The following is a 23,302-nucleotide window of genomic DNA, read 5'->3' on the forward strand; positions in this document are numbered from 1 at the left end:
TAAATGCCTGCGAGTGCCCTGCAAAGCCTCTGCAGCCATCCATCATAGGCAATATAGAGCCCCTACGCCGGTGACGTGATTGGCCCATCTTGTTGGTGGCGGTGGAACGGGCGTTGTGATCTCACTCGCATTGGCCAATCACAAGCCACCCTGCTCCAGACTAAACCGCGATAGTCGTGGCCCCTCGATGATATTGATTGGATTGGCAAGAAGGCAAGAAAAAAAAAAAAAAAAGAGAAAAAGAGAAAGTTGGTGTTTAAAGTCCCTGTGCCGAGATTTTTTCTCTTCCTTCTCTTTCTTTTCTTTCCTCCTCCTCCTCAGCTACGGCGAGGGCAACCTTTCAAATTCCTCTCTTTTTTATTCCCCCTTTCGAACCCCCTGAAGGACGCCTGCTGTTGTTTGTTGAGGCAGCGAAAGGACCGCGAGGTAGCTCTTGACTTGCCCGAGAGAAGCTCTGAGAACGAGTTTTTGTCGTCAGTCGCCAGCAAAACCTTCGCCCCTCATTCTGTGCCATCACCGTCTTTTTGCCCCGCCTTCGATTGCTTTTGTCTGCAAAGTCGAGCAACAAGACAGCTGCAAGGCTACAAGGCTATATACCGACGACATCTCGGAGTCGGTCTTGTGTCTGTTCCTACACTGAACCTCGATTAGAACAGAAGAGGAGATAGAAAAAGACGACACCCAAGACACAATGGCTGTTCAGGTTCTCCAACCCGCCTCGGCCAGCTACGGCACCGACGAGCGTCTCGTCAGCCTCGAGCTCGAGGATGGCTCGATCTACCGGGGCTACAGCTTCGGTGCGGAGAAGAGCATTGCCGGAGAGCTGGTCTTCCAGACCGGCATGGTGGGATACCCCGAGTCCGTCACGGACCCCTCCTACCGCGGCCAGATCCTCGTCATCACCTTTCCCCTGGTTGGAAACTACGGTGTCCCTTCGCGGGAGACGCTGGACGAGCTGCTCGGCGACCTGCCTGCCCACTTTGAGTCTTCCCAGATTCACATTGCCGGTCTGGTGGTCGCCTCCTACTGCGGCGAGGACTACTCCCACTTCCTGGCCACCTCTTCTCTGGGCACATGGCTCAAGGAGCAGGGCGTCCCCGCCATGTACGGCGTCGACACCCGAGCCCTGACCAAGAGGATCCGCGAGAAGGGAAGCATGCTGGGCAAGATGAGACTTGCCAGCCTCTCCTCAGCCGATACCTTTGAGGAAATCGACTGGGTGAACCCCAACACACAGAACTTGGTGGCACAGGGTGAGTTTCCCCCATCTGCCTCCCTTTTTGCTAGATATAAAAGAAGAAAAGAAAGAAACAAAAATCAAGACAGTATGCTCATTCGTGTCTTGGCGTAGTATCCATCAAGGAGCCCAAGCTGTATAAGCCACCCGCGTCTGTTGCTCGCAAGCATCCTTCCGGCCGGACGATCCGTGTTTTGTGTGTCGATGTCGGTATGAAGTACAACCAGCTGCGATGCTTCCTCAAGCGAGGCGTCGAAGTCGTAGTCTGCCCCTGGGACTATGACCTGGCCAAGGCCGCAGGCGAGGAGTACGACGGTCTCTTCGTCTCCAACGGTCCCGGTGACCCGGCCATGCTGGACATCACCTCCAAGAACATTGCTGCCGTCATGGAGACCAACAAGATCCCCATCTTTGGTATCTGCTTGGGACACCAGCTCATGGCCCGCGCTTCCGGCGCAAAGACGACCAAGATGAAGTTTGGTAACCGCGGCCACAACATTCCCTGCACCAGCATGGTCACCGGAAAGTGCCACATCACTTCTCAGAACCACGGTTTCGCCGTGGATGCCGAGAGCCTGCCCGCCGGCTGGAAAGAGCTCTTTGTCAACGCCAACGATGGCAGCAACGAGGGTATCATGCACGTCGAGAAGCCCTACTTCAGCGTCCAGTTCCACCCCGAGAGCACGCCGGGTCCCCGCGACACCGAGTACCTCTTTGACGTCTTCATTGACACCATGGCCAACTGTGCAGAGAACCCTGCTGCGCTGCAGGCTCCCGTCCACTTCCCCGGCGGAACCATTGAGGAGAATGAGAGGCTTCACCCTCGCGTCTCTGTCAAGAAGGTCCTTGTTCTCGGCAGTGGTGGTCTCAGCATCGGTCAGGCTGGCGAGTTCGACTACTCGGGCTCCCAGGCCATCAAGGCGCTGAAGGAGGAGGGCATCTACACCGTCCTCATCAACCCCAACATCGCCACCATCCAGACCTCAAAGGGCTTGGCCGACAAGGTCTACTTCCTCCCCGTCAACGCCGAGTTTGTGCGCAAGGTCATCCAGTATGAGAGGCCCGATGCCATCTACGTTACCTTCGGAGGTCAGACAGCCCTGCAGGTCGGTATCCAGCTCAAGGACGAGTTCGAGAGCCTCGGCGTCAAGGTCCTGGGCACCCCCATCGACACCATCATCACCACCGAGGACCGAGAGCTCTTTGCGCGCAGCATGGACTCCATTGGCGAAAAGTGCGCCAAGTCCGCCTCGGCCAGCAGCGTGGACGAGGCTATGCACGTCGTCAAGGACATTGGCTTCCCCGTCATTGTCCGTGCCGCCTACGCCCTGGGTGGTCTGGGAAGTGGTTTCGCCAACAACGAGCAGGAGCTGCTCGATCTCTGCCACAAGGCTTTCGCTGCCAGCCCCCAGGTCCTGATTGAGCGAAGTATGAAGGGCTGGAAGGAGATTGAGTACGAGGTCGTCCGAGATGCCCAGGACAACTGTATCACAGTCTGCAACATGGAGAACTTTGACCCTCTCGGCATCCACACGGGCGACTCCATCGTCGTTGCCCCCTCTCAGACTCTCTCCGACGAGGACTACAACATGCTGCGAACAACGGCCGTCAACGTCATCCGACACCTCGGCGTTGTCGGTGAGTGCAACATTCAGTATGCCCTGAACCCCTTTTCAAAGGAGTACTGCATCATCGAAGTCAACGCTCGACTGTCCCGATCTTCTGCTCTGGCTTCCAAGGCCACCGGTTACCCCCTGGCCTTTATTGCCGCCAAGCTGGGTCTCGGCATCCCTCTCAAGGAGATCAAGAACTCGGTGACCAAGGTTACCTGCGCGTGCTTCGAGCCCTCGCTCGACTACGTCGTCGTCAAGATGCCCCGATGGGACCTGAAGAAGTTCACCCGCGTTTCCACCCAGCTCGGCTCCTCCATGAAGAGTGTTGGCGAGGTCATGAGCATTGGTCGCTCGTTCGAGGAAGCCATCCAAAAGGCCATCCGCGCCATTGACTTCCACAACCTCGGCTTCGGCGAGACCAAGGCGCTCATGAGCATCGACGACGAGCTGCAGACGCCCTCTGACCAGCGTCTCTTTGCCATTGCCAACGCCATGGCCCAGGGCTACTCGGTCGACAAGATCTGGGAAATGACCCGGATCGACAAGTGGTTCCTCCGCAAGCTCAAGGGGCTCAGCGACTTCTCCAAGCAGATGACCCAGTTCACCACCGCCGACATTGCCCAGAAGCCCAACCTGCTCCTCCAGGCCAAGCGTCTCGGCTTCTGCGACCGCCAGCTGGCCAAGTTCTGGAGCTCCAACGAAATCGCCGTCCGCCGCCTCCGACTCGATGCTGGCATCCAGCCCTTTGTCAAGCAGATCGACACGGTCGCTGCCGAGTTCCCTGCCTTTACCAACTACCTGTACCTCACCTACAACGCCTCCGAGCACGACGTGGACTTTAGCGACCACGGCGTCATGGTCCTCGGCTCCGGTGTGTACCGTATCGGTTCGTCCGTCGAGTTCGACTGGTGCTCCGTCCGGGCCATTCGCACCCTCCGAGCCACCGGCCACAAGACTATCATGGTGAACTACAATCCGGAGACGGTTTCGACCGATTACGACGAGGCCGACAAACTGTACTTTGAGAACATTACGCTGGAGACGGTGCTGGATATCTACCAGCTGGAGAGCGCGAGCGGTGTTTTGGGTGCCATGGGAGGCCAGACGCCCAACAACATTGCCCTTCCCCTGCACCGCGCCGGTGTCAAGGTCCTGGGTACTTCGCCTGAGATGATTGACACCGCCGAGAACCGATACAAGTTCTCTCGCATGCTGGACCGCATTGGCGTTGACCAGCCTACCTGGAAGGAGCTTACCAGCTTTGAGGAGGCCAGGACATTCTGCCAAAACGTGTCTTACCCGGTGCTGGTCCGCCCTTCGTACGTGCTCTCTGGCGCTGCCATGAACACTGTGTACTCTGAGAAGGATCTGGAGAGCTACCTGGCCCAGGCTGCGGAGGTGTCGCGCGAGCACCCCGTTGTGATTACCAAGTACATTGAGAACGCCAAGGAGATTGAGATGGACGCAGTCGCAAAGGATGGTGTTGTTGTCGGCCACTTCATTTCCGAGCACGTCGAGAACGCCGGTGTGCACTCTGGTGATGCCACGCTCATCCTGCCCCCTCAGGATCTCGAGCGCACCACCATTGAGCGCATTGAGGAGGCCACTCGCAAGATTGGTGCCGCCCTGAACGTGACTGGTCCCTTCAACATCCAGTTCATTGCCAAGGACAACGACATCAAGGTCATTGAGTGCAACGTGCGCGCTTCCCGCTCGTTCCCCTTTGTGTCCAAGACCATGGGCGTGGACCTGATCGAGATGGCCACCAAGGCTATCATGGGCCAGCCCTTCCAGGAGTACCCGCCTACGGATATTCCTCCCGACTGCGTTGGTGTCAAGGTGCCCCAGTTCAGTTTCTCTCGCCTGTCGGGCGCCGACCCTGTTCTCGGTGTTGAGATGGCTTCAACTGGTGAAGTTGCTTGCTTTGGTGTCGACAAGAACGAGGCCTACCTCAAGGCTCTGCTGTCCACCGGCTTCAAGATCCCCAAGAAGAACATTCTGCTGTCCATTGGTTCGTACAAAGACAAGAAAGAGATGCTGCCCGCGGTGCAGAAGCTGCAGAAGATTGGCTACAAGCTGTTTGCTACGGCCGGTACCGCCGACTTTTTGCAGGAGCACGGCGTCCCTGTCCAGTACCTTGAGGTTCTCGGCAAGGAGGAGGACAAGGACTCCGAGTTCTCCCTCTCGCAGCACCTGTCCAAGAACACGATTGACCTATACATCAACCTGCCCTCCAACAACAAGTACCGCCGTCCTGCCAACTACATGAGCAAGGGCTACCTGACTCGTCGTATGGCCGTTGATTACCAAATCCCCTTGGTGACCAATGTCAAGAACGCCAAGATTCTCATCGAGGCCATCGCAAGGAGCTTCGATCTTAGCGTTTCCAAGCGCGATTACCAGACCAGCCACAAGACGGTTGTCCTGCCCGGCCTGGTCAACGTCGCGGCCTTTGTTCCCGGCCTGGTCACGCCCGAGAGCAACGATATGGAGACGGTCACCAAAGCCTCGCTCTCTGCCGGCTTCAGCATGATCCGCGTGATGCCCCTCGGACTCGAGGGCGCCATCACCGACGGCATCACGCTGCGGGCCGCCCAGCAGAACAGCAAGCGCGGCGACTTCTGCGACTACAACCTGTCCGTGTCGGCCACGTCTGACAACGACAGCCAGATCAGCGCGCTTGCCGGCGAGGTGGGCTCGCTCTTCATCCCCTTCAACCACCTGTCTGGAAACATCAGCAAGGTGGCTGCCGTCACCGCCCACTTTGATGCCTGGCCGACGCACAAGGTCATTGTCACCGACGCCAAGCTGACCGACCTGGCCTCGATCCTGCTGCTGGCCTCTCTGCACAACCGCCGCATCCACGTCACTTCCGTCACCAACAAGGACGACATCCGGCTGATTGCGCTGAGCAAGGCCAAGGGCCTGCGTGTGTCTTGCGACGTCTCCATCTACTCTCTGTACCTGTCGACCAAGGACTACCCCGAGCTGGACCGACTGCTGCCCACGCCCGAGGACCAGGCCGCTCTGTGGGAGAACATGGCTCACATTGACGTCTTCTCCGTCGGAAGCCTGCCCTACCAGCTCGCCCAGTCCCTGGGACACAAGGCGGACTCGTCTAGCGGCATTGCGGACGCCCTTCCTCTCCTGCTCACTTCGGTTAGCGAGGGCAAGCTGACGGTGGATGACCTCAAGGAGAAGCTGTACCAGAAGCCCATGGAGATTTTTGAGCTCCACGACCAGGTCGGCACCAGCATCGAGGTTGAGATTGACCGCGCCTACCAGGTGCAGCCTAGCAGCGTGTGGTCGCCGTTTGAGGGCCGCGTCATGCGCGGATCCGTCCGCAGGGTCACCTTCCAGGACACCACCGTCTGCCTGGATGGCGAGCTCCTGCCGGTGCCTCCCAAGGGCAAGGACATGTCGTCGCACAGCATCTCCCGCGAGATGCCCGTCTCGCCGGCTCTGAAGCCCAGCATGGGACTCATCTCGCAAGTGACCGAGAGCCCCAAGCCCCGACAGCCGGCGGCGTTCCAGAGCCCCAAGATTGCGGCCCGGTTCCGCAACGTCGATGGCTTGGCCTCCCCTGCCAGGCTCGGTGGCGCCGTGGATGAGCTGGGTCTGTCCCTGCTGCCCCAGCCGACGACTAGCTCCCCTCTGCAGCAGCTGCTGTCGCAGCCCAACTCGTTCAAGAACTCGCACGTGCTGTCCGTCAAGCAGTACACCCGAGCCGACCTGCACCTGCTGTTCACTGTTGCTCAGGAGATGCGCCTGGGCGTTCAGCGCGAGGGCGTCCTGAACGTGCTCCGCGGCCGCGTCCTCTGCACGCTCTTCTACGAGCCGTCGACTCGCACGTCGGCCTCGTTTGACGCCGCCATGCAGAGGCTGGGCGGACGCACCATTGCCATCTCGACGTCGCACTCGTCTGTGCAAAAGGGCGAGACGCTGCAGGATACCCTGCGCACGCTGGCCTGCTACGGAGACGCCGTCGTCCTGCGCCACCCCGACGAGACCTCGGTGGATATTGCGAATAAGTACAGCCCTGTCCCTGTGGTGAACGGCGGAAACGGCAGCAAGGAGCACCCGACGCAGGCATTCCTGGATCTCTTCACCATCCGTGAGGAGCTGGGCACCGTGCAGGGCCTGACCATTACCTTCTTGGGCGACCTGCTGTATGGCCGACCGGTCCACTCGCTGGTGTACCTGCTCCAGCACTACCAGGTCAAGGTCCAGCTGGTGTCTCCCAAGGGGCTGTCTCTCCCCGCCAAGGTGCGGGAGCAGTTGGTGGCTTCCGGACAGCTGCTGGCCGAGTCCGAGACTCTGACGCCTGAGATTCTGGCTCGCAGCGACGTCCTTTACTGCACGCGCGTGCAGAAGGAGCGCTTCGAGAGCGTGGAGGCGTACGAGAAGGTCAAGGACTCATACCGCGTGGACAACGCCACGTTGAAGAACGCCAAGAGCTCCATGGTGGTGCTGCACCCTCTGCCGAGGAACGAGGAGGTTGCCGAGGAGGTGGACTTTGACCAGAGGGCGGCGTACTTTAGACAGGTAAGCAGGTTCCCCCCCAAGCGGAACCGTTGATCACTTTGCTAACATTGGATGCAGATGCGGTATGGTCTTTACTGCAGGATGGCGCTTCTGGCACTGGTTATGGCTAGCTCGTAGAGAAGGCTACATTGTCATGCGCATTTCCAACGGCTGTACAGACTAGATTTTTTTTTTGATTTTTATTCTCGTTTTGGGTCGGAAAAGGATCTATTTTTTTCCAAGGCATACAAAAAGGGGTATGATGTAGAGGGCTATTTCTTTTGGTTGTTCGGACGTTGTTTTCTAGAGTGCGTCCTAGGTATAAAACCCGTATTTCAGCATGGGCATTGTTTGCCTTACTTTGGGGGTTTGGCGTTATTGGTGTCTTTTTGGAGGGCGTTGGGTCTGGCGATGAAGCCGTCCAGCGTGCCTTTTATGATACCCCCGCATGATTATGATACCCAATATAGTTTCTGTATGTTTTGCGTGTATGCGTATATGCGTATGCGTATACGTTTTGCGTATATGCGTACGTATGTGCGTTTCGTGCGTTTCGTGTGTATGTGTGTGTCGTGTGTGTTTTGTCTGGTTTGGTGTGTGGTTTGGTGTCTTGTTTGGCATCCTCTTGAGCAGAGGCATCCAAGCGTCCAGTGTGCTGAGAAGACGACGATGCTGAGTAAAGCAACTCCTTTGGACCTCGAGACTCACCGAGACAACAGTGACAATGTATTAACAGTACCTCTTCCTAAAAAATCAATCCAGCATCGTCTCTACCTAGTTTGTCCAAATTGCCTCATCACTCAGTCTCTCGACTTGAGTCGAGGTACAAGTCAAAGTCCCATTCATTTTGATTTGCAGAGTCACCACGGCTAAAAGCGGGCTTTGTCCTCATCCGATCCTTCTCCCAAAAGTCGAGTGTGTGAGCGTCATGCAATTCTCAACCCCACTTTAATTTTCCCCAACTTGTGGTTTCCTTTTCATTACTCATCATATCGAACGACTTTCATTCTCGAATTCCCTCTCCTTGCGTTGTACGATGATAACATAGCTTCACCCCCTCAAGTCTCAGTCCACACTTGAAACAGATCCTGACTTGTTTGTTTTTGCTGGAATCGAACGGATACTGAATAGAGGGAGGGAAAAAAAAAGATTTAGAGACTTCTCCTTGTTGTGGTTTGATTGTGGAAAGTTTTTTGAGTTGGAAGGGGGGTTTTATCATCATTGAGGGTTTTGATGCGGTTGCGGAGCGGCGTGCGACATTTCAGCTCCTGGACGACGACGACGACGGCAACGACGACAAAGGCTAGGATGGCACTGTATCGACGGCCTTCGACGGTGACTGCTGAGGAGGAGAAGCTCATCTGTATGTCCTCCACCTCTCCCCACTCTCAGTCTTCACTTACTACACTCATTCTCATGAGTCACCTCATCCAATACACCTCACCAACTCAACACCACAACACCAACCCTCCCACCATCACCAACCCTCACAAAAAAACAAACAAACAAACAAACAACCATGACACAGCTAACACACCCTCCCCCCGCCCCAGTCGCCCCAGCAGGCCACCAACCCCACGGCCAAGCCCCCCAATTCACCCTCTCCCGCCTCCGCAGGCGAGACCTCAACCCGGACTCCCCGATCCCGCAGTTCCACGCATGGTTCTCCCTCGCCCAGCGCACGCCCTCCATCTCCCAGCCCGAAGCCTGCACCCTATCCACGGCGGAGCTGCCCTCGGGCCGCGTCTCCTCCCGCGTCGTCTACCTCAAGGAGCTCGACGCCCACGGCTTCGTCATGTACACCAACCTCGGCACCTCGCGCAAGGCCCGCGACCTCGCCACCAACCCGCACGCCAGCCTCGTCTTCTACTGGCCCCCCTTGCAGCGCCAGGTCCGCGTCGAGGGCATCACCGAGACGAATTCCCGCGAGGAGAGCCAGACGTACTTTGATACCCGTGTCAGGGGCAGCAGGATCGGGGCTTGGGCCAGTCGCCAGTCTACCGTCCTGACGCCAAAAAAGCCCAAGAAGTCTGCGCAGCAACTAGCAAACGGCGTCGACAACAAGCCGTCTTCTTCTGACCCTGACCAAGCTGTAGAGGATGATGAAGAAGAAGAAGACGACGGAAGGGCCCAGCTGGAGGAATGGGTCAAGGAGGTCGAGGAGCGCTTCAAGGGCCAGGACAAGATCCCCGTGCCCGACTTCTGGGGCGGCCTCCGCCTCGTACCGCAGCGCGTCGAGTTCTGGCAGGGCAGGGAGAGCAGGCTGCACGATCGCTTCGTGTACGAGTGGGAGGAGGGCCAGGACGGCAAGGAGGGCAAGTGGAGGCTCGAGAGGCTGAGTCCCTGATCTACCGTATGTCCTTGGGGGATCAAGTGTTGAGGCTTGCTTTCGTATCTTGCATGGTAGTCATGTACATGTATAATTAGACGAATGCAACACGTTTAGTGTAGATCGCAAAAAGTACTGGACTTGAAGACATACGAGGGCTGAGTGTAGAAACACAGTCTCAAAACCAGATGCTGCAGGATCAACGACTTCACGGCTGGATACATGTGTACATATCAACACTCCAGGACCAACATGTACCTAGGTAAGGTAGGCATCAAGGAAACTTCTGGTATTGGTCATCAGACGCTGTCTTAGCAGCAAGTGATTACTAGTACTACTACTCGAATATAAACCGAAAAAGGTAGATAAAAGTGGTATAATAGATGGCCATCCCATCCAGAGAAAAAGACAATGGTATGATACCCCAACCCAGGAAATCCCTCTTCCTGAGCGACAAGATCCGATTTGCAACAAGTCCATCACCATGAAGTGCTGATGGTGCCGGTGTCCCAAACAAAAGCAAGATGCACTCAACCCAGAGATTGCTCCACGCTTGCAATTCTCCCAAAAAAACGCCCTTGTAAAAATGCTCATGTGCTGAAACATGCTAGGCAAATTTTCCAATAAGATGAAGAGAAAACAAAAAGAGGCCGGATATTAGAAACAGACAGATAAGACCAAAGATGCCATCGCTATGTCAATGAGTCGTCAAGTTGGACACCCTCCACTTCCAGCTTGAGGGATTTAGTCGTCATGCTGCTTTTGTTCATCATCGAGGCGCAAAGCCAACCGTCGTCTTGGACCGGCTATGGCTCGGCACGAACTCGCAATCGCTGCCAGCCGCACTATCCGGCGGCGTGGGCTGGCGGGCCACGTTCCACCGCGGCCCAGTCTCCAGCTCGGCGGCAAGCTGCATGTCCACCATGGCGTCGGTAAGGCAGTCGTCTTCGCACAGCGGCAGAATGCGGTAGTCCAGGCTCTCCATGATGCACCGCTCCGTGACGTTGAGCTGCTCGTTGGACCACAGGCCGCGACCCCATGCCAGGCGGTAGAATTGCGGCGGCTGCTGCGGGTCCTGGGTGAACTTGGCTGCGATGACGAGGGCCGCCAGGATGATGATTTCGGGACGGACAGAGTCAATGTGAAGCTGCCGCTGGGGAACGTCGCGCGGCCTCGGCGGAAGAGAGTGGCGCTTGCTAAGGGATGGTGATGCCGCAGCCGGGGAGTCAATGTCGTCCGTGCTCAAGGGGCATGACAGCGGGCACGACAGCCGCCATGTGCGCGCAAACTTGGTGTCGAGGCTGTCGAGGATGCAGACGGCCAGGGCCACCATCTCCATGGACAGCTCGGCCCTCGACAGCATGGCCTGGACAAAGGACACGGATGCAGTCGCAAGCGATGCCGATGCGGGAATCAGATTGACGAGGTGGATGGCGGGACCTGCAGAGAACCAAAGACAGTTAGCAAGCTTAGTCCTCTGAAAGCCATGCAAGATACGACCCTAGATTGCAGTCGCATTGTTCCGAATTCCGTGTCCCTGCAGGAGCCGAGACGCAAGAGGCGAAACGACACGAACCGAAAGCAGCGTTTGAAAGGGAAAAAAGAAGACACAAAAAATAAAGATATAATCAACCAAACTGACCTCGGTATCGCGGATTCAGCGTTTCATCGTCCTCGAGCGATTGGTCCACCACCAGCGGCTTGCTCAGCGTGGGAGGCGGTGTGGGCAGCCGAGACAGCGGCCGGTAGGTGAAGCTGGTGCGCTCGTACTCGTAGTCATCGTCATCGTCGGCAAAGCGGACGTCGCGGTTACCTCGTCGCTGCATCGTTGCTGTATGGAGGTGCTACTCTTCGGATATGGTGTGGTTCAGGTCTGGTAGGGCCGCTTCCCATGGTTCGCTGGCCAGCCGAGAAAGCGCTTCTCTTGCTGAGAACCGAGGCAATCTGATAATCTCCTTGCTCTTTCTAATCTTGCTTTCCTCTATTTCCGTCTTGATGTGCTTCTTGTTGGTCGCTTTTGTTGTTTCGTTTCTTAGTTGGCGCTCGTCGGTGGTAATTGAGTTGCCGTGGTCGTGGTGGGGAGGAGACCTGAATAAGTAGGTACAGGATGCAGCCGGGGAGATCGATGGTCGGGAGCGGTAGCTGATCACGCGAGCAAGGGGCCAAGATTCATCAGCGTCCAAACGAACAATGCCAAACAGATGGGCGAGCGGAGAGAGCAGTGAATCGAGAAGCAGGATGGAAGATCGGTGAGCTAGATATAAGAATCAGCGACAGGGGAGGGTCCTCGTATGCGTACTGTATGTATTAATACAGCACTCGCCTGCTAGCGGAAGCAGAGCCAGGAGAGCCCCAATCCGTTCGACTCCTCGGGATAAGGCTGAGTCGCTGCTGACCCTGGCGGAGGGCGATGCCAAGGCCAGGGAGCCCAGCCATGGTGCGGTGGCGCACCCGCTAGAGCCGCTAGAGTGCCAGCAGCGACCGCCTAAAGCATCCACGCTAGGGGACCTTTTCAGGGGGGGTTGGGGGGGCTCCAGCTGTCCAGCGAATGGGCGGCAGCGCTCTCCGCTGCATTGAGCACAGACCGAGCTGTTCCCAGAATCAAGGGATGGATGCTCCAACCTGCGACGAACCTGGGATACATCCATACTCCATACGAGCATGTACTTCGTGAAGTAATCATATCATCAGGAGAAACTCGTGTTGTGTTAGTGGCAGGCGTTTTTTTGATGGCATCGGTTGCTTGGTATAACTGTGTAGTCCAGTTAGCATTCACCACACGCGCCTCATCTCATCATCCCGTTTGGCAGCCGCAAGGCATTTCGTTCCTCAGCCCAAGACCCTTTCTTTTCTCAGCTGCATGTGAGATGTGAGCATGTGGTTTCGTTTCTGATCAATGAGGAGCCGGAACCCCCCAAAGCTTATTTGCTCACCAATCTCCTCCTCCAACAGGTCATCCCCCTCTATTATTAGTCTCGCATGCTTCGAGCAACAGTCTTCGTCGCACAACGTGTCACCCAAAATCGTCACGGGTAGAGACCAAGACGCGGAGAAAAAGGCAACTTCAAGCACGCAGCAAAGTCGTCATGTCGGGGCCAAGCTGTGTTCGGGAGCAGCTGCATGTCTCGATGCCGAAATCCCTGGAGAAAATAGGTAGTCACAAACAGCCTCGTGCCACTCCGTGCAACGCACTCGACGAATAAACACGGATTTGCAACAGAAGTCTGTCTTGTTGACGCCATCAGATCGACCCTTGGTCTGGTTCGAGTTTGTCAAGCATAATGCTCCAGCACGGAGTACGCCGCGCTGTGTCCAGGTACCGAAGAAAGGCTGCAACCGAAGCGTCTGCAGTCTGCAGGTACACAATTGGTGAACCACGGCGGCATGGCATCCCTTGCCTGCCATCACTTGTGATACTATTTCCCCCCGTCTTCTGTATTGTAGCGTCGCAGCGGCAGCAGGCGGTGAATGCCATCCTTTTGTCGTGCTTCCATGGGTCCATTCTCGCTTACAACCCAACCCAGTATTATTGCTTCTCCGTACTCCGTGCATCCTCGAGATCGCAAGACCAGACGTTCGTTCGCTTTCCAACGTGCAGCTTTGCATCTCCTGCCGCCGCTGTCCACTGGAGCTTCCCCGATTCGGCCCGGTGTATCTGGCGGGCCCCCTTTCTGGCGCGGAGTGCTTAAACGTCATGATCCCTGGCGGGTCAACGGTGAATACGAGGCCGTGGGTTTTGCTGCTTCGGCTCGTACGAGAAGCACCGTTATGCCGTCGTGGTTTGGAAACAGTGCGTTCCAGAGCGGCATTTTACCGGCGTGGGCCATATGTAAGCTCAACGGCTGGACCACCACCGTTCACACGCGACTTTTCTCCCACGGTGGAGACGCGGCAAACAAACATCATCGACCCCTTTAATTGTCGTTATCGTCGCATGCCGGAGTTGTGACGATGCCGGAGGCTGTCGAATCGACTCGGAGCATTTCTGCGGTGTCACTTGGTAATACGTCGTGCTTGCATCTTTGCAGCTTGGCCGTGCCGAGTTCATATTTTTGGAATCGATCCTTTCTTAGCTCCTCACCCTGTCTTGGTCCAGCTAGATGGGAAAGCGAGATTGCTTCACTAGCCACTCACGAAGCTCGCAAGCCGGATTACTCTCCTCTCTTGGCAGTTTCAGCGACCCTCGCAGGATGACGAGAGCTGCGATATTTTCATCTGCCAGCAGTGTTAGTGGGACAATTCCCACGTCCAGTAATCGCTGAACAAAGATCGAAGCCCGGTCCACTAGCATCGTGCGACCGACACGGAGCATCTGATGACGGTCTCACAAGGAAACCTTATTACCAACACTTCCGCAGGAACGTACGAAGAAGAAACGCCTGCGTTGTACAGAGGCGTGCAGCACGTTCTAGTTTGTAACGTGCCTGACAAGTGGAAATTCGAAAAGAATGATACGGAGTCCTGGGGGCATCTTCCATGACTGTCAGTACATTAGTGTCCAACGCACGAGCAGTGTTAATGCAGGCCATGGGAGCAGCACGAACCGAAATCGTTGATCAGGAACACACGCAAGCTGATCCAGAAAAAAACCGGTGGAGTATTCCAGCTAGTAGTAGTAGTAGCTCAGGATTGTCGCGATTTCAATCCCGTTTGCCGATGCTGCCGCGGATCATTGGGGCGGGCTGGGGCATCCATATTGGCTGCATACAGATTTCGGCGAGAAAAGAGGGCATAAAAAAAGAAATTGGCTGGAGCAAGCACGAGGAGGAGTGGTTTGGTGGCTCCGGCCCGTCGATTGAGGCTGAGCTGGAATGGCGGGGCCGGCGAAGCGACTGATTTTCGGTTCCTGGATGTCGTTTTGCTTGCGTGCTTTAACGTATGTGGCAATGCTCGGCATCTGCAGTTCCTGGGATGGAGACGCCAAGATCTTCTGGAGATAGGTTCTGCGGATTGATATTCAGGGGATGCGGAATGATGATGGTCGAGGTGACGCGGGGGATGGAAAAGGAAGAGGTTGAGGTAAATTTGGGTCTGAAATATGGATATCTGGATGGGGAGCACCTTGGTTGCTTGGGAAGGTGCCCTCGCTGGTCCTGCCGTTGCATCGCTAACCAGATGCTGCTACTCTCTGGAAGGAGCAGTGCATTGAAATGGAAAGTCTAGGTATATCCTGCCATTCATCTTATGTCATCAATGATCGAGAGGCTCTGCTATATCACCTACCAAGCGCTTTGCAGCAGTATAGAGTGCAAGATAATATAGACACACGTTGGGCTAATACGAGCATCGTTTAGGTAAGAGTACTTGGTGGTGAACGCCGCATTTGTGTGCGTATGGTTGGTTTTTCTATGAGCGCATGTTTGTTTCTCTGTACATTACAAGTCTTTTGCCTTCCAGACTTAGAATGCTCTCGCCAGAACCAACAACAGCTGCGACTAGACATGAAAACAGGTTCAAACAGCCTAAGGTAAAATTCATGAGATGGCACACGATACAATGGGAAAAAATACAGTTGAATATTTTCCACCAGTGTCGCAGCTTCTACCTGTCGTTGACCTCTGGCCATGCCGCTGAACAACAGAGCACAGCAAACCCTCAGATGTTGACCTGACGGACCTCAATCAAGAACCTGCTGTCTCTTCTTTCGATTAATTTCAGTATCCTCACGAAGCAGACGAAAGTGACCGCTAGCTGACAGGTCACTTTACTCTCGGCGTGACAATGGCTGTGACCACATGGAAGCACATTCATTACATGTACATGACCAGTCCAACTCCACCATCTCAGCTACATGTATCTACTTCAACATAATACTGCACCTAGCATCGAAACACCCTTCTGCTCCATCCCCTCCAACAAAGTCACAAATTCCCATCAACGTGGCTTGCCAGTTGCCCGCCTCAAATTCCATAAGGCGGCCATGATTCCCTAGCGTAGACATATTTTCCGCCTTCAGCTCATCGCACTAAGAAGAACAAAGCATCGCCAGCCGGGCTTGTCAGATGCCGGTGGGCAAATAAAACAAGCCGCCTCGAAAATAGCACATGCGTCCGTCAGCCGCAAGAAGACCCCATTCGCATGGCTTGCTGCTTGGACCCCCTTGTTCCTCGCACCAATCGAATGGCGACCCTGATTCTGATGGATGCTCTATGCGGATGACATCCGTTAGGGGGACCGCTTATATGGATACGGCGCTGATGTGTGTAAGGGACTTGCTGTCAGTGTGGCTATTTCAAGCTTACCTGGCGATGTCTGGGTGAGTTGCCGAGGTGGGAGCTATCATTCGGACATGCTTATTTGAACATAAGCTTATTCTTCACAGAGAACTTGAATTCGTCAAGCTATGGTCTCGGTGACACCGGTGCTTGGAGAAAGTACCTAGGTAGGTAATGTCGCTTCATCTGAGCTCACTTGATCTTATGGCAGATGTGTACGTCCTACCGTGCCCGTTTGCAGTGATTACGGAGACTTGTAGACGCCTTCATGTTGGTGAGAGAGGAATGTGATTTCCTCAAGCTGAAGGAATCAATATTGATGCTCTCTATAGAGTATAAAGTAAAGATACTATACATACACACACGTCAATGGGTAAAAGATGAGGCTTGACGAGCACTGACCATAACACTTCAACAACATGCATTAGCCAAAGACGACTCCCATCATCAAAATCCCGTCAAGTTCCCAAGTCGCGAGTCATATCTCGTTTCTCATAGCATGATCCTTCTAGATTCCAACCACCAAATGCACTCATCATGACCGGAACATGTATAACATCCCATCAAAGCCAAGAAAACGCCAACAAAAAGAACATCTCCCACCCAAAAACGTCCTCCACCTCCTCCTCAACACCACAAATCGCAACATCACCAATTCCCCCCCCCCCCCTTTCAATTTCAACTGTTCACTCAACCCACCTCCTCCACCCCGGCCAAACCCGATCCAAGCACCACGTCCCCCAAAACCACGAAACAACCGTCAACGCAGTCAACGGCACCGTAACCGCCCAGTATATCCAAAACTGGCCCGAAAGCCGCCACACCCCCGTCGGGGCATCAAAGTTGAAAAACGACGTGCTGAAAATCGCCGCCACAAACGCCGCCGGCAAGAACACCAGCCCTACCAGCGAAATCGCCCGCATCGCCGACGAGTCCACCCGCGCGGCGTCGTTGTACGTGAGCGCCATTTCGTTTGTGATGCGCGCGCTGTTGGACTCTGCCCGGTGCCGGAGGTTGGTCAGCATGCTGTGGAAGGCGTCCAGCCTGCGCTGGATATTGAGAAACACGAGGTTGGGCAGCGCCGCCGGTCTTCCCGCGCTCTGTATGCCGTCTCCGTCGTCGTCGTCGTCGTCGTCCTTATTTTTCGACACATCCTTGCTGCTGTGATCGAGAATAGACTTGGTGTTGAGAAAGTGATTGTGGCTCTTCTCAATGCTATCAAGCACCGACTCGGTCACATACACCGTCTCGTTGACATGCGTCAGGTGCCGCGGGATCTCATGCAGATAACTGTGCTGGAACCGATAAAACGCCCTCCTCTTCTCGAAATCCCGAATCAGGTTGCGCGACTCCCAGATGGTAACGTCATGCAGCTGCACCATCTCGTCCACCATGCTGGGGAACACCCAGAACGGGTCGCCCAGCTCCCGGGGGTTCACGTCCCGCAGCAGCGAGGCGCCCACGAGCCGCGCAAACTGCGGGTGGTCAAAAAGGACGACTTCGGTCCGGTTGCTGCGAGAAGACGCGTGCCACCGCGTGAAGGCGTTGAGCTTGACCCAGTGGTACTGGATCTCGTCGTGGCCGTGCCTGTCGAGGACTTTGCTTATGCGCTTGACCATGAAGCGCGTCCAGGTGACTGTAAGGGGGCAGTTTTCCATGTCAGGCCGAGCTCAGACATAGGAGGGTGGATTTTAGATGCTCGGGAGATTACGATACTCACTTGTCCCTGTTCTCTGCCCGCTATCGTCAACAACATCCTGATACCCAAAGTACCCGTTCGACCTCCTCGCCAACGTCGTCCACCAGCTCCGCGGCACGAGGAACTTGGTGCTAAACGCAGCCCTGCAACGGGGGCATCTCCGCAGCTTGTCTCCTTCAGCATATCTATCTCTCACCAATCAGACAAGAACATCCAAAAGAGTCATAACTACCACCTCTCCCATAACCGAAGAGAAGCAGAGGGGAGCGGGCCAGACTTACATGACAACAACATCAGCCTCCGCAAACGCCCCCTTCTCTCCCCTCGATATCTCCTCCACAGAGAGATACTCCGTCTTCGTCTGTTGTCTGCCTGATCCTATAAGATATCACACACACACACACACAAAGAGTCAGCGTCTCTCGTCCAACAACCCAGATGTCCAACCCCGAAAGAACTCTATCAAAAACAATCACTACACCTCCAACACCAGCAGTCCCTCTCCCAAACGAAAAACAACAAAAGCGAAAAGCTGCGCTAGGCAAGTGTTTTGAAGAGCAGGGAAGGGGAAAAAAAAATACATACCCAAATCTCGCCAACAAACCGTCTCCAGCTTCGGACAATAGCACGCAGCCCCCGTCGTCGTCTTCTCCTTCTTGACAGCCATCGCAGCTCAGTCAGGCTCGTTCGTAATCCAAGCTTCAAAATCCAACAAGATATCCCAAAACAGCAATCTTCTACTTTGTTTTTCTTTTTTCACACTCTCTAGAAGTCTCAATACGACACAACACAATACACCCCAAAACTCAATCGCAATGATTAGAAGGGGGGGGAATGAGAAGAAAAAAAAGTGGCATTTGCCCCCAAGATATCATCACAAGAAAAGAGAAAATCAGGCGGCCATCTAGCCGGCCAGAAAAAAAAAAAGCACCGCCTTCTCTTCCCCTGTCAACATCCACTCCCAGCTGTCCAGCCCAGCCCACTCGTCTCGTCTCGATCCCCCGAGACCTGCATGCAGTATCACCAGACTCCATTGCAACACGCAAGGTACTTAGGCACTCTCCTCGACTCGACTCGACTCGAATCATCAATCGTTCACACACGCAAATAAGGTAGGTATCGCCCCATCACAACCCCCAAACCCATACACACGCTCCCCCATCTCGCCTCTCTATGGCTCGCCGGGAATAATAATGACAATAAAACCCATATGCCCATAACCTACTACTATTATCTCTATACTGCAAGCAACATGGGGACCGCTGAGAGGGTGTTATCAAACATCAGAAAGGTATCCTGCATCAGCGTGTGTGTGTGTGCGTGTGTTCCCCTAGGATTGGTCCTGTGTTTTCCCCTCACTTCCCGTCTCCTGCTTATGGAAAAGATGCAGTCAAGTGTTCCGCGTCGAAGACCCCCTGTCTTGCTACTCCGCCCTTTGTGTAATAAAAGGTGAGGCTCCCAGTACGACTTACAAGCCAACTCCACCTCGCAGGATCACCGATCACAAGCAACCTCCAGACCTCTATACACGCTTCATCATTGGCCACATGACATGCACTTCGCCATGGAGTCAACCTCACCACCTCACCTCGGTGGCCAAGTCGACAAACCCCCTTGCCATCTCATCCAAAAACAGGCCGAGGCAGTGCTTTGCAACATCAGTCCGTCTCTCAGCTCTGCGCCTCACATGTCGGATCAACTCGAGCCAACAGAGTTTGTAACAATAACAAAGGGAAAAAGCCCGTTTCTTCGTATATTTTATCGTCGCTGCACACACAATCACAAGTCTTTACAACGTATTTAAACCCTTCCTGTTGCCTCTCCCCTTTCCCCCTCCGTTGCCAGTCTTGCCCTCCGAAACGCCGGAAACTGCAAACACATAGGTCGCGGAAACAAGGTGCGCTGGCCATTGCGAGTCGTGTAACGGTCTCGTCTGTCTACTGCCGCGCGTTCCTGTATCCGTCTTCTTCTGTGCAGTGGTTCAAATCCCTGTATGCCACCCTGTAATCCGAGTATGTGGTCCTCCATGTTGTCAATCTACTGCGGCGGGAACTGCTCGTCCATGTTTGGGACACCACCCTCTATGTTGTGGTAGTCCAGAATTTCCGAGTACCTGTGTTCAAGTCAGACCAAAGAGACACGATGGAGCATTGGTGGACGTTGACGTACATCATAATCTTCCAGGTGTCAACAGGAAGGTCGGCGTCGTTGAAGCTCCAGTCAAACTTTTCCTCGGCAACCGGCTCGTCAGTAGGGTCGTGGTATGGCGCGAGGTACTCGTGGGCCAGGGCTTCGGTGGCCGTGATTCGCTTCTTGGGGTCGAAGACGAGCATGCGCTCCAAGAGATCGACAGCTGCCTTGGGTCAGCATCTACACGGCGTATAGGAGTCATGACCCTTGTTGTTTCTTACCCGAATCGTCTGCATTCTTGAACTTGTTTCGCAGAGGCTGCCTCTCACGCTTGGGCAGCGACTTGACGAACCGCAACGTCTACCGACAAAATCAGTTCCCCGCCGGCGCCCCAATCATGTCCCTGGGAAACTCACATTCTCGCTAGCAATAGTGTTGATGACATCGTCCGGTGGCGTGCCCAGCAGCTCGGTGATGATGGAGAACTGGTTCACGTGGTCCTTGCCCGGGAACAGGGGCTTACCCTCGAGCATCTCGGCGAAGATGCACCCGGCGCTCCAGATGTCGACCTCGACGTCGTACTTTTGCCACGTGAGCATGATCTCGGGGGCGCGGTAGTATCGTGTTGAAACATAGCCCGTCATCTGCGGGTCCTGGATTCGGGCAAGACCAAAGTCGCAAATCTTGAGATCGCAGTTTTCGTTGACGAGGATGTTGCTGGGCTTGAGATCGCGGTGGACGACGCCGGCCGAGTGGACATATTTCAGGCCTCGCTATGAGACACGCATCTGTTAGCTGCAGGGCTTTATTTTGGAATCATGCTGGTTGCCGCTGGCCAAGGGGGGGGTTGTGCCATCGCATACCATGATCTGGTAGAGGAAGTATTGGATGAATTGTTTCTCGAGGGGTCGGGAGGTTAATAATCGGTGCAAGTCGGTGCCAAGAAGCTCTGTGACGAAGTAGCTGAAACAATGTTAGAACGGCACAACATCAACCAAGACTATGCATGCAATTATACGTACATGTCCTCGAGGGGAGAGATGAAGATGTCGCTGAGAGAAATGACCTATGCAGCATCGCAGTGTCAGCACCACGCAAGTAGTAGCTTATGGGCAGGCCCAGATCCAGCGGACGTCAATCGTCAGCCGAACCCAGCGATGCAATAAATCGCCCATCAAAAAAAGAAAAAAAAAATCGAGGCACAGCGCATACATTTTCGTGTCGGAGGTGCTTGAGCAGCTTCAGCTCACGGTACGTCCGCTTAGCGAGTACGGGCGTGCTGAAGGGCTTCATGATCTTCTTGACGGCGACATTTTGGTTGGTGAGCTGGTCTCGCGCAGAGCTGTTTGGCGGGGGAGGGGAAGCGCCGCGAATTAGCATGGGTTCGATTCGCCCGGCCGCAGAAAAGGCCATCTTGACAATTGGACGGAGGAGGGGGGGAGAGGGGGGAGGCGAAAACTCACCAGACGAGGCCAAAGGCTCCCATGCCCACGGGCTGGAGGTCCGAGTACCTAGACGAATTGTCAAGTCAGCTTCAAATTGCGTCTCGTCAACGCCGCCTGCGTGATCCGGTCGGGCGCGGACTCCCTGGCTGCTGGCTGCTGGCTGGCCTTACCGTGAGGTGATCTCGAAGGTGGTGCCAAAGATCTGCGCTCGCACAAACTCGGCCATTGTGACGGATGGATTTGGCTCGTGATGGCGGGGAAATGCGGCTTCAGAGGACGATGATGCGAGTGGTGAATGAGGAGGCGTGGGCTCGACGCAGGCGTAATGGCGGGACGGGAGGGCGAGGCTGGCGGAGATGGAAAGTCGAGCGTTGAGGAGAAGAGTAGATAGAGTAGAGTAGAGCTGAGCTGAGCTGAGCTGGACTGAAACCCCTCCCTGGTAAGATGGATGATGTTGCTGCTGATGCTTTTTGTCGGCTCGGTTGCAAGAACAAGAACCAGGCAGGCGGTGGTAACTTGCAAGGCGCAGGATTATAGCAGTTCCACTCGCTGGCTAGCAGGGCGGGGGCTCCTTAAACAGCGGGCTGGGCCTGTTCTGGTTGTGACTGGTTGCAGCTGCAATCTCGATCTCTCGGCGCTTCAAGTTGGTTGAGGGTGGGAGATGCAATGATGGTAGACCTATGCGATGCCAGCAAGCAAGTCGATTGAGATGTTTTGTTCTCCTGTTTCGTCGTTTATTCGGATGATCAAGTTCGCCTTCTTGATTTTTTCTTGTTTTTTTTTTTGTCTCTTGTCGTCGTAATTCTGGTCGAGTCGGTCCTTCGTCGCTCTCTCTGCGATCGGGAAAAGCCGTCGATTCTCCCTGGTCCGTCTCGCACAGCGGATCTTGCAGCCCAGCACCAAAAGGCGGGGCCTAACAATTGAGGCCTGTCTAGGTAGTGTAATAAAACCGCCGACAAAAAAGTCAAGCAGCGCACAGAAAATCAGGGCGAGAGAGAGAGAGAGAGATAGAGAGCTTCTGCGCAGGCGAATAGCGGGCGTCTAATAAGTCCAAAGGCCAAACAAATGATGCGGATATTCGAGAGAGAAGACGGAGAAGACGGAGGATATCAGGCGAGAGAAACCACAGCCCGGACTGACAGAACATAAACACACACCCACCCAATCTGTTAGTGGGCAGCTCCTCTGTAGCTTCGGCAGTTGTGGTGCTTTTTTTCAGCGGGCATGGAAGGGATAAACTTGGAAGAGAGCGCAACTGCGCGGGGTAACAACAGCAGCAGCAGCAGCAGGTGACAAGAGGCGAGCAGGGACTGGGATCAATGGAACTTGGTTTGCAGACCAGGCCAGACCAGCATTGATCTCATGTCTCGGCCCCAACAAGCGCTTGCTTCTCTCCCGTCCTTCTTATATACGTCTTTCCCCTCCGTTTCTTGTGCTCGTTTCGTCCAGGTTCCCAACTTACGTGTTATTCGTACTCTGGAAATACCTTGAGTACCCAAAGAATCTCAGCAAACGCAGAGGCCACTGAATGTCACCCGTGTCCTTTCTTTCGGTCGATGGAAATCTCGCCTCAGTGGGGGACGCGGCGAGATCAAATCCAGATTTCTCGAAAACGAAAAAGTTGAGCAGCAAGTCTAAGCTTCAGGGAGCAAGGAAGAAGAAGAAGAAGGGAAGAGAGAGAACCCAGGAATTCCTCTTCCAAGGCAGACGGCCCCCCCAGTATTTGAATCCGCAAAACCAAGAATGGGCGTGAGAGAGAGCAGCTGCTCAGGCGGGAAAGGCTCGTTCCCCCCCTGGTTTTAGGTACCTTTTCTTATATGCGGCCGTCTCAGGCGATCGATCGGGATTTTGGTCGCGAATCCAGGAAATTTCCTCGTGGTTCAATGCCAGCCAATGCCGTGTCCTCGTCGCTGGCAGGTCCTGGGTGAAGCCACTTCTTGGGGTATCTTTTCGTGTTCGTGCTGCCGTACGTATATGCTCAGTCAGTCAAACAAAAAAGACAAACCAGACCAAACGAACCGCCAGAGCCTCTCCAGAGCCACAACCCCCGTCTTATATCTTGCTCCCTTCGTCACAGTCAGGGTTCAGCATCCCCATCATCATCATCATC

At 54.9% G+C, this 23,302-nt stretch overlaps 5 protein-coding genes across 5 annotated transcripts; 2 read left to right on the top strand and 3 right to left on the bottom strand.

Annotated features, from left to right (window-relative positions):
* Positions 1-691: 691 nt before the first annotated feature.
* TRIREDRAFT_55928 (bifunctional carbamoylphosphate synthase/aspartate carbamoyltransferase) lies at positions 692-7,512 on the top strand (the record flags this gene model as incomplete). The annotated part of the gene is made up of 3 exons (XM_006962117.1): positions 692-1,253; positions 1,352-7,395; positions 7,453-7,512. The coding sequence occupies 3 exons, from the start codon at positions 692-694 to the stop codon at positions 7,510-7,512; spliced, it is 6,666 nt and encodes a 2,221-aa protein (XP_006962179.1).
* Positions 7,513-8,528: 1,016 nt separating this feature from the next.
* On the top strand, positions 8,529-9,721 carry TRIREDRAFT_120195 (uncharacterized protein; the record flags this gene model as incomplete). Its single annotated transcript, XM_006962118.1, has 2 exons — positions 8,529-8,737; positions 8,928-9,721. The coding sequence occupies exons 1-2, from the start codon at positions 8,608-8,610 to the stop codon at positions 9,719-9,721; spliced, it is 924 nt and encodes a 307-aa protein (XP_006962180.1). The 5' UTR covers positions 8,529-8,607.
* An 871-nt stretch (positions 9,722-10,592) lies between these two features.
* Positions 10,593-11,508, bottom strand: TRIREDRAFT_32069 (uncharacterized protein; the record flags this gene model as incomplete). The annotated part of the gene is made up of 2 exons (XM_006961939.1): positions 10,593-11,143; positions 11,346-11,508. Coding segments are annotated over 2 exons (714 nt in total), but the record flags the coding sequence as incomplete, so codon positions are not given.
* A 5,096-nt stretch (positions 11,509-16,604) lies between these two features.
* Positions 16,605-17,801, bottom strand: TRIREDRAFT_55629 (uncharacterized protein; the record flags this gene model as incomplete). Its single annotated transcript, XM_006962339.1, has 3 exons — positions 16,605-17,016; positions 17,098-17,554; positions 17,639-17,801. Coding segments are annotated over 3 exons (1,032 nt in total), but the record flags the coding sequence as incomplete, so codon positions are not given.
* A 1,600-nt stretch (positions 17,802-19,401) lies between these two features.
* On the bottom strand, positions 19,402-21,643 carry tmk3 (mitogen activated protein kinase). The gene is made up of 9 exons (XM_006961979.1): positions 21,363-21,643; positions 21,211-21,258; positions 20,960-21,089; positions 20,770-20,813; positions 20,611-20,710; positions 20,164-20,520; positions 20,029-20,107; positions 19,787-19,970; positions 19,402-19,730 (listed from the first exon to the last, which is right to left on the bottom strand). The coding sequence occupies exons 1-9, from the start codon at positions 21,416-21,418 to the stop codon at positions 19,655-19,657; spliced, it is 1,074 nt and encodes a 357-aa protein (XP_006962041.1). The 5' UTR covers positions 21,419-21,643; the 3' UTR covers positions 19,402-19,654.
* Between the last annotated feature and the right edge of the window lie 1,659 nt (positions 21,644-23,302).

This window comes from Trichoderma reesei (genome assembly GCF_000167675.1).
Source record: "Trichoderma reesei QM6a unplaced genomic scaffold TRIREscaffold_2, whole genome shotgun sequence".
Classification (NCBI taxonomy): domain Eukaryota; kingdom Fungi; phylum Ascomycota; class Sordariomycetes; order Hypocreales; family Hypocreaceae; genus Trichoderma; species Trichoderma reesei.

What these genes read in the sequence shown, in the direction of transcription:
- tmk3 (XM_006961979.1), bottom strand. Translation starts at nt 21,418, where the DNA reads ATGGCCGAGTTTGTGCGAGCGCAGATCTTTGGCACCACCTTCGAGATC. An exon ending in ACCTTCGAGATCACCTCACG is followed by an intron (nt 21,259 to 21,362) that starts GTAAGGCCAGCC and finishes CAATTCGTCTAG; the next exon opens with GTACTCGGACCTCCAGCCCG. An exon ending in CAAGAATGCAGACGATTCGG is followed by an intron (nt 19,971 to 20,028) that starts GTAAGAAACAAC and finishes GACCCAAGGCAG; the next exon opens with CTGTCGATCTCTTGGAGCGC.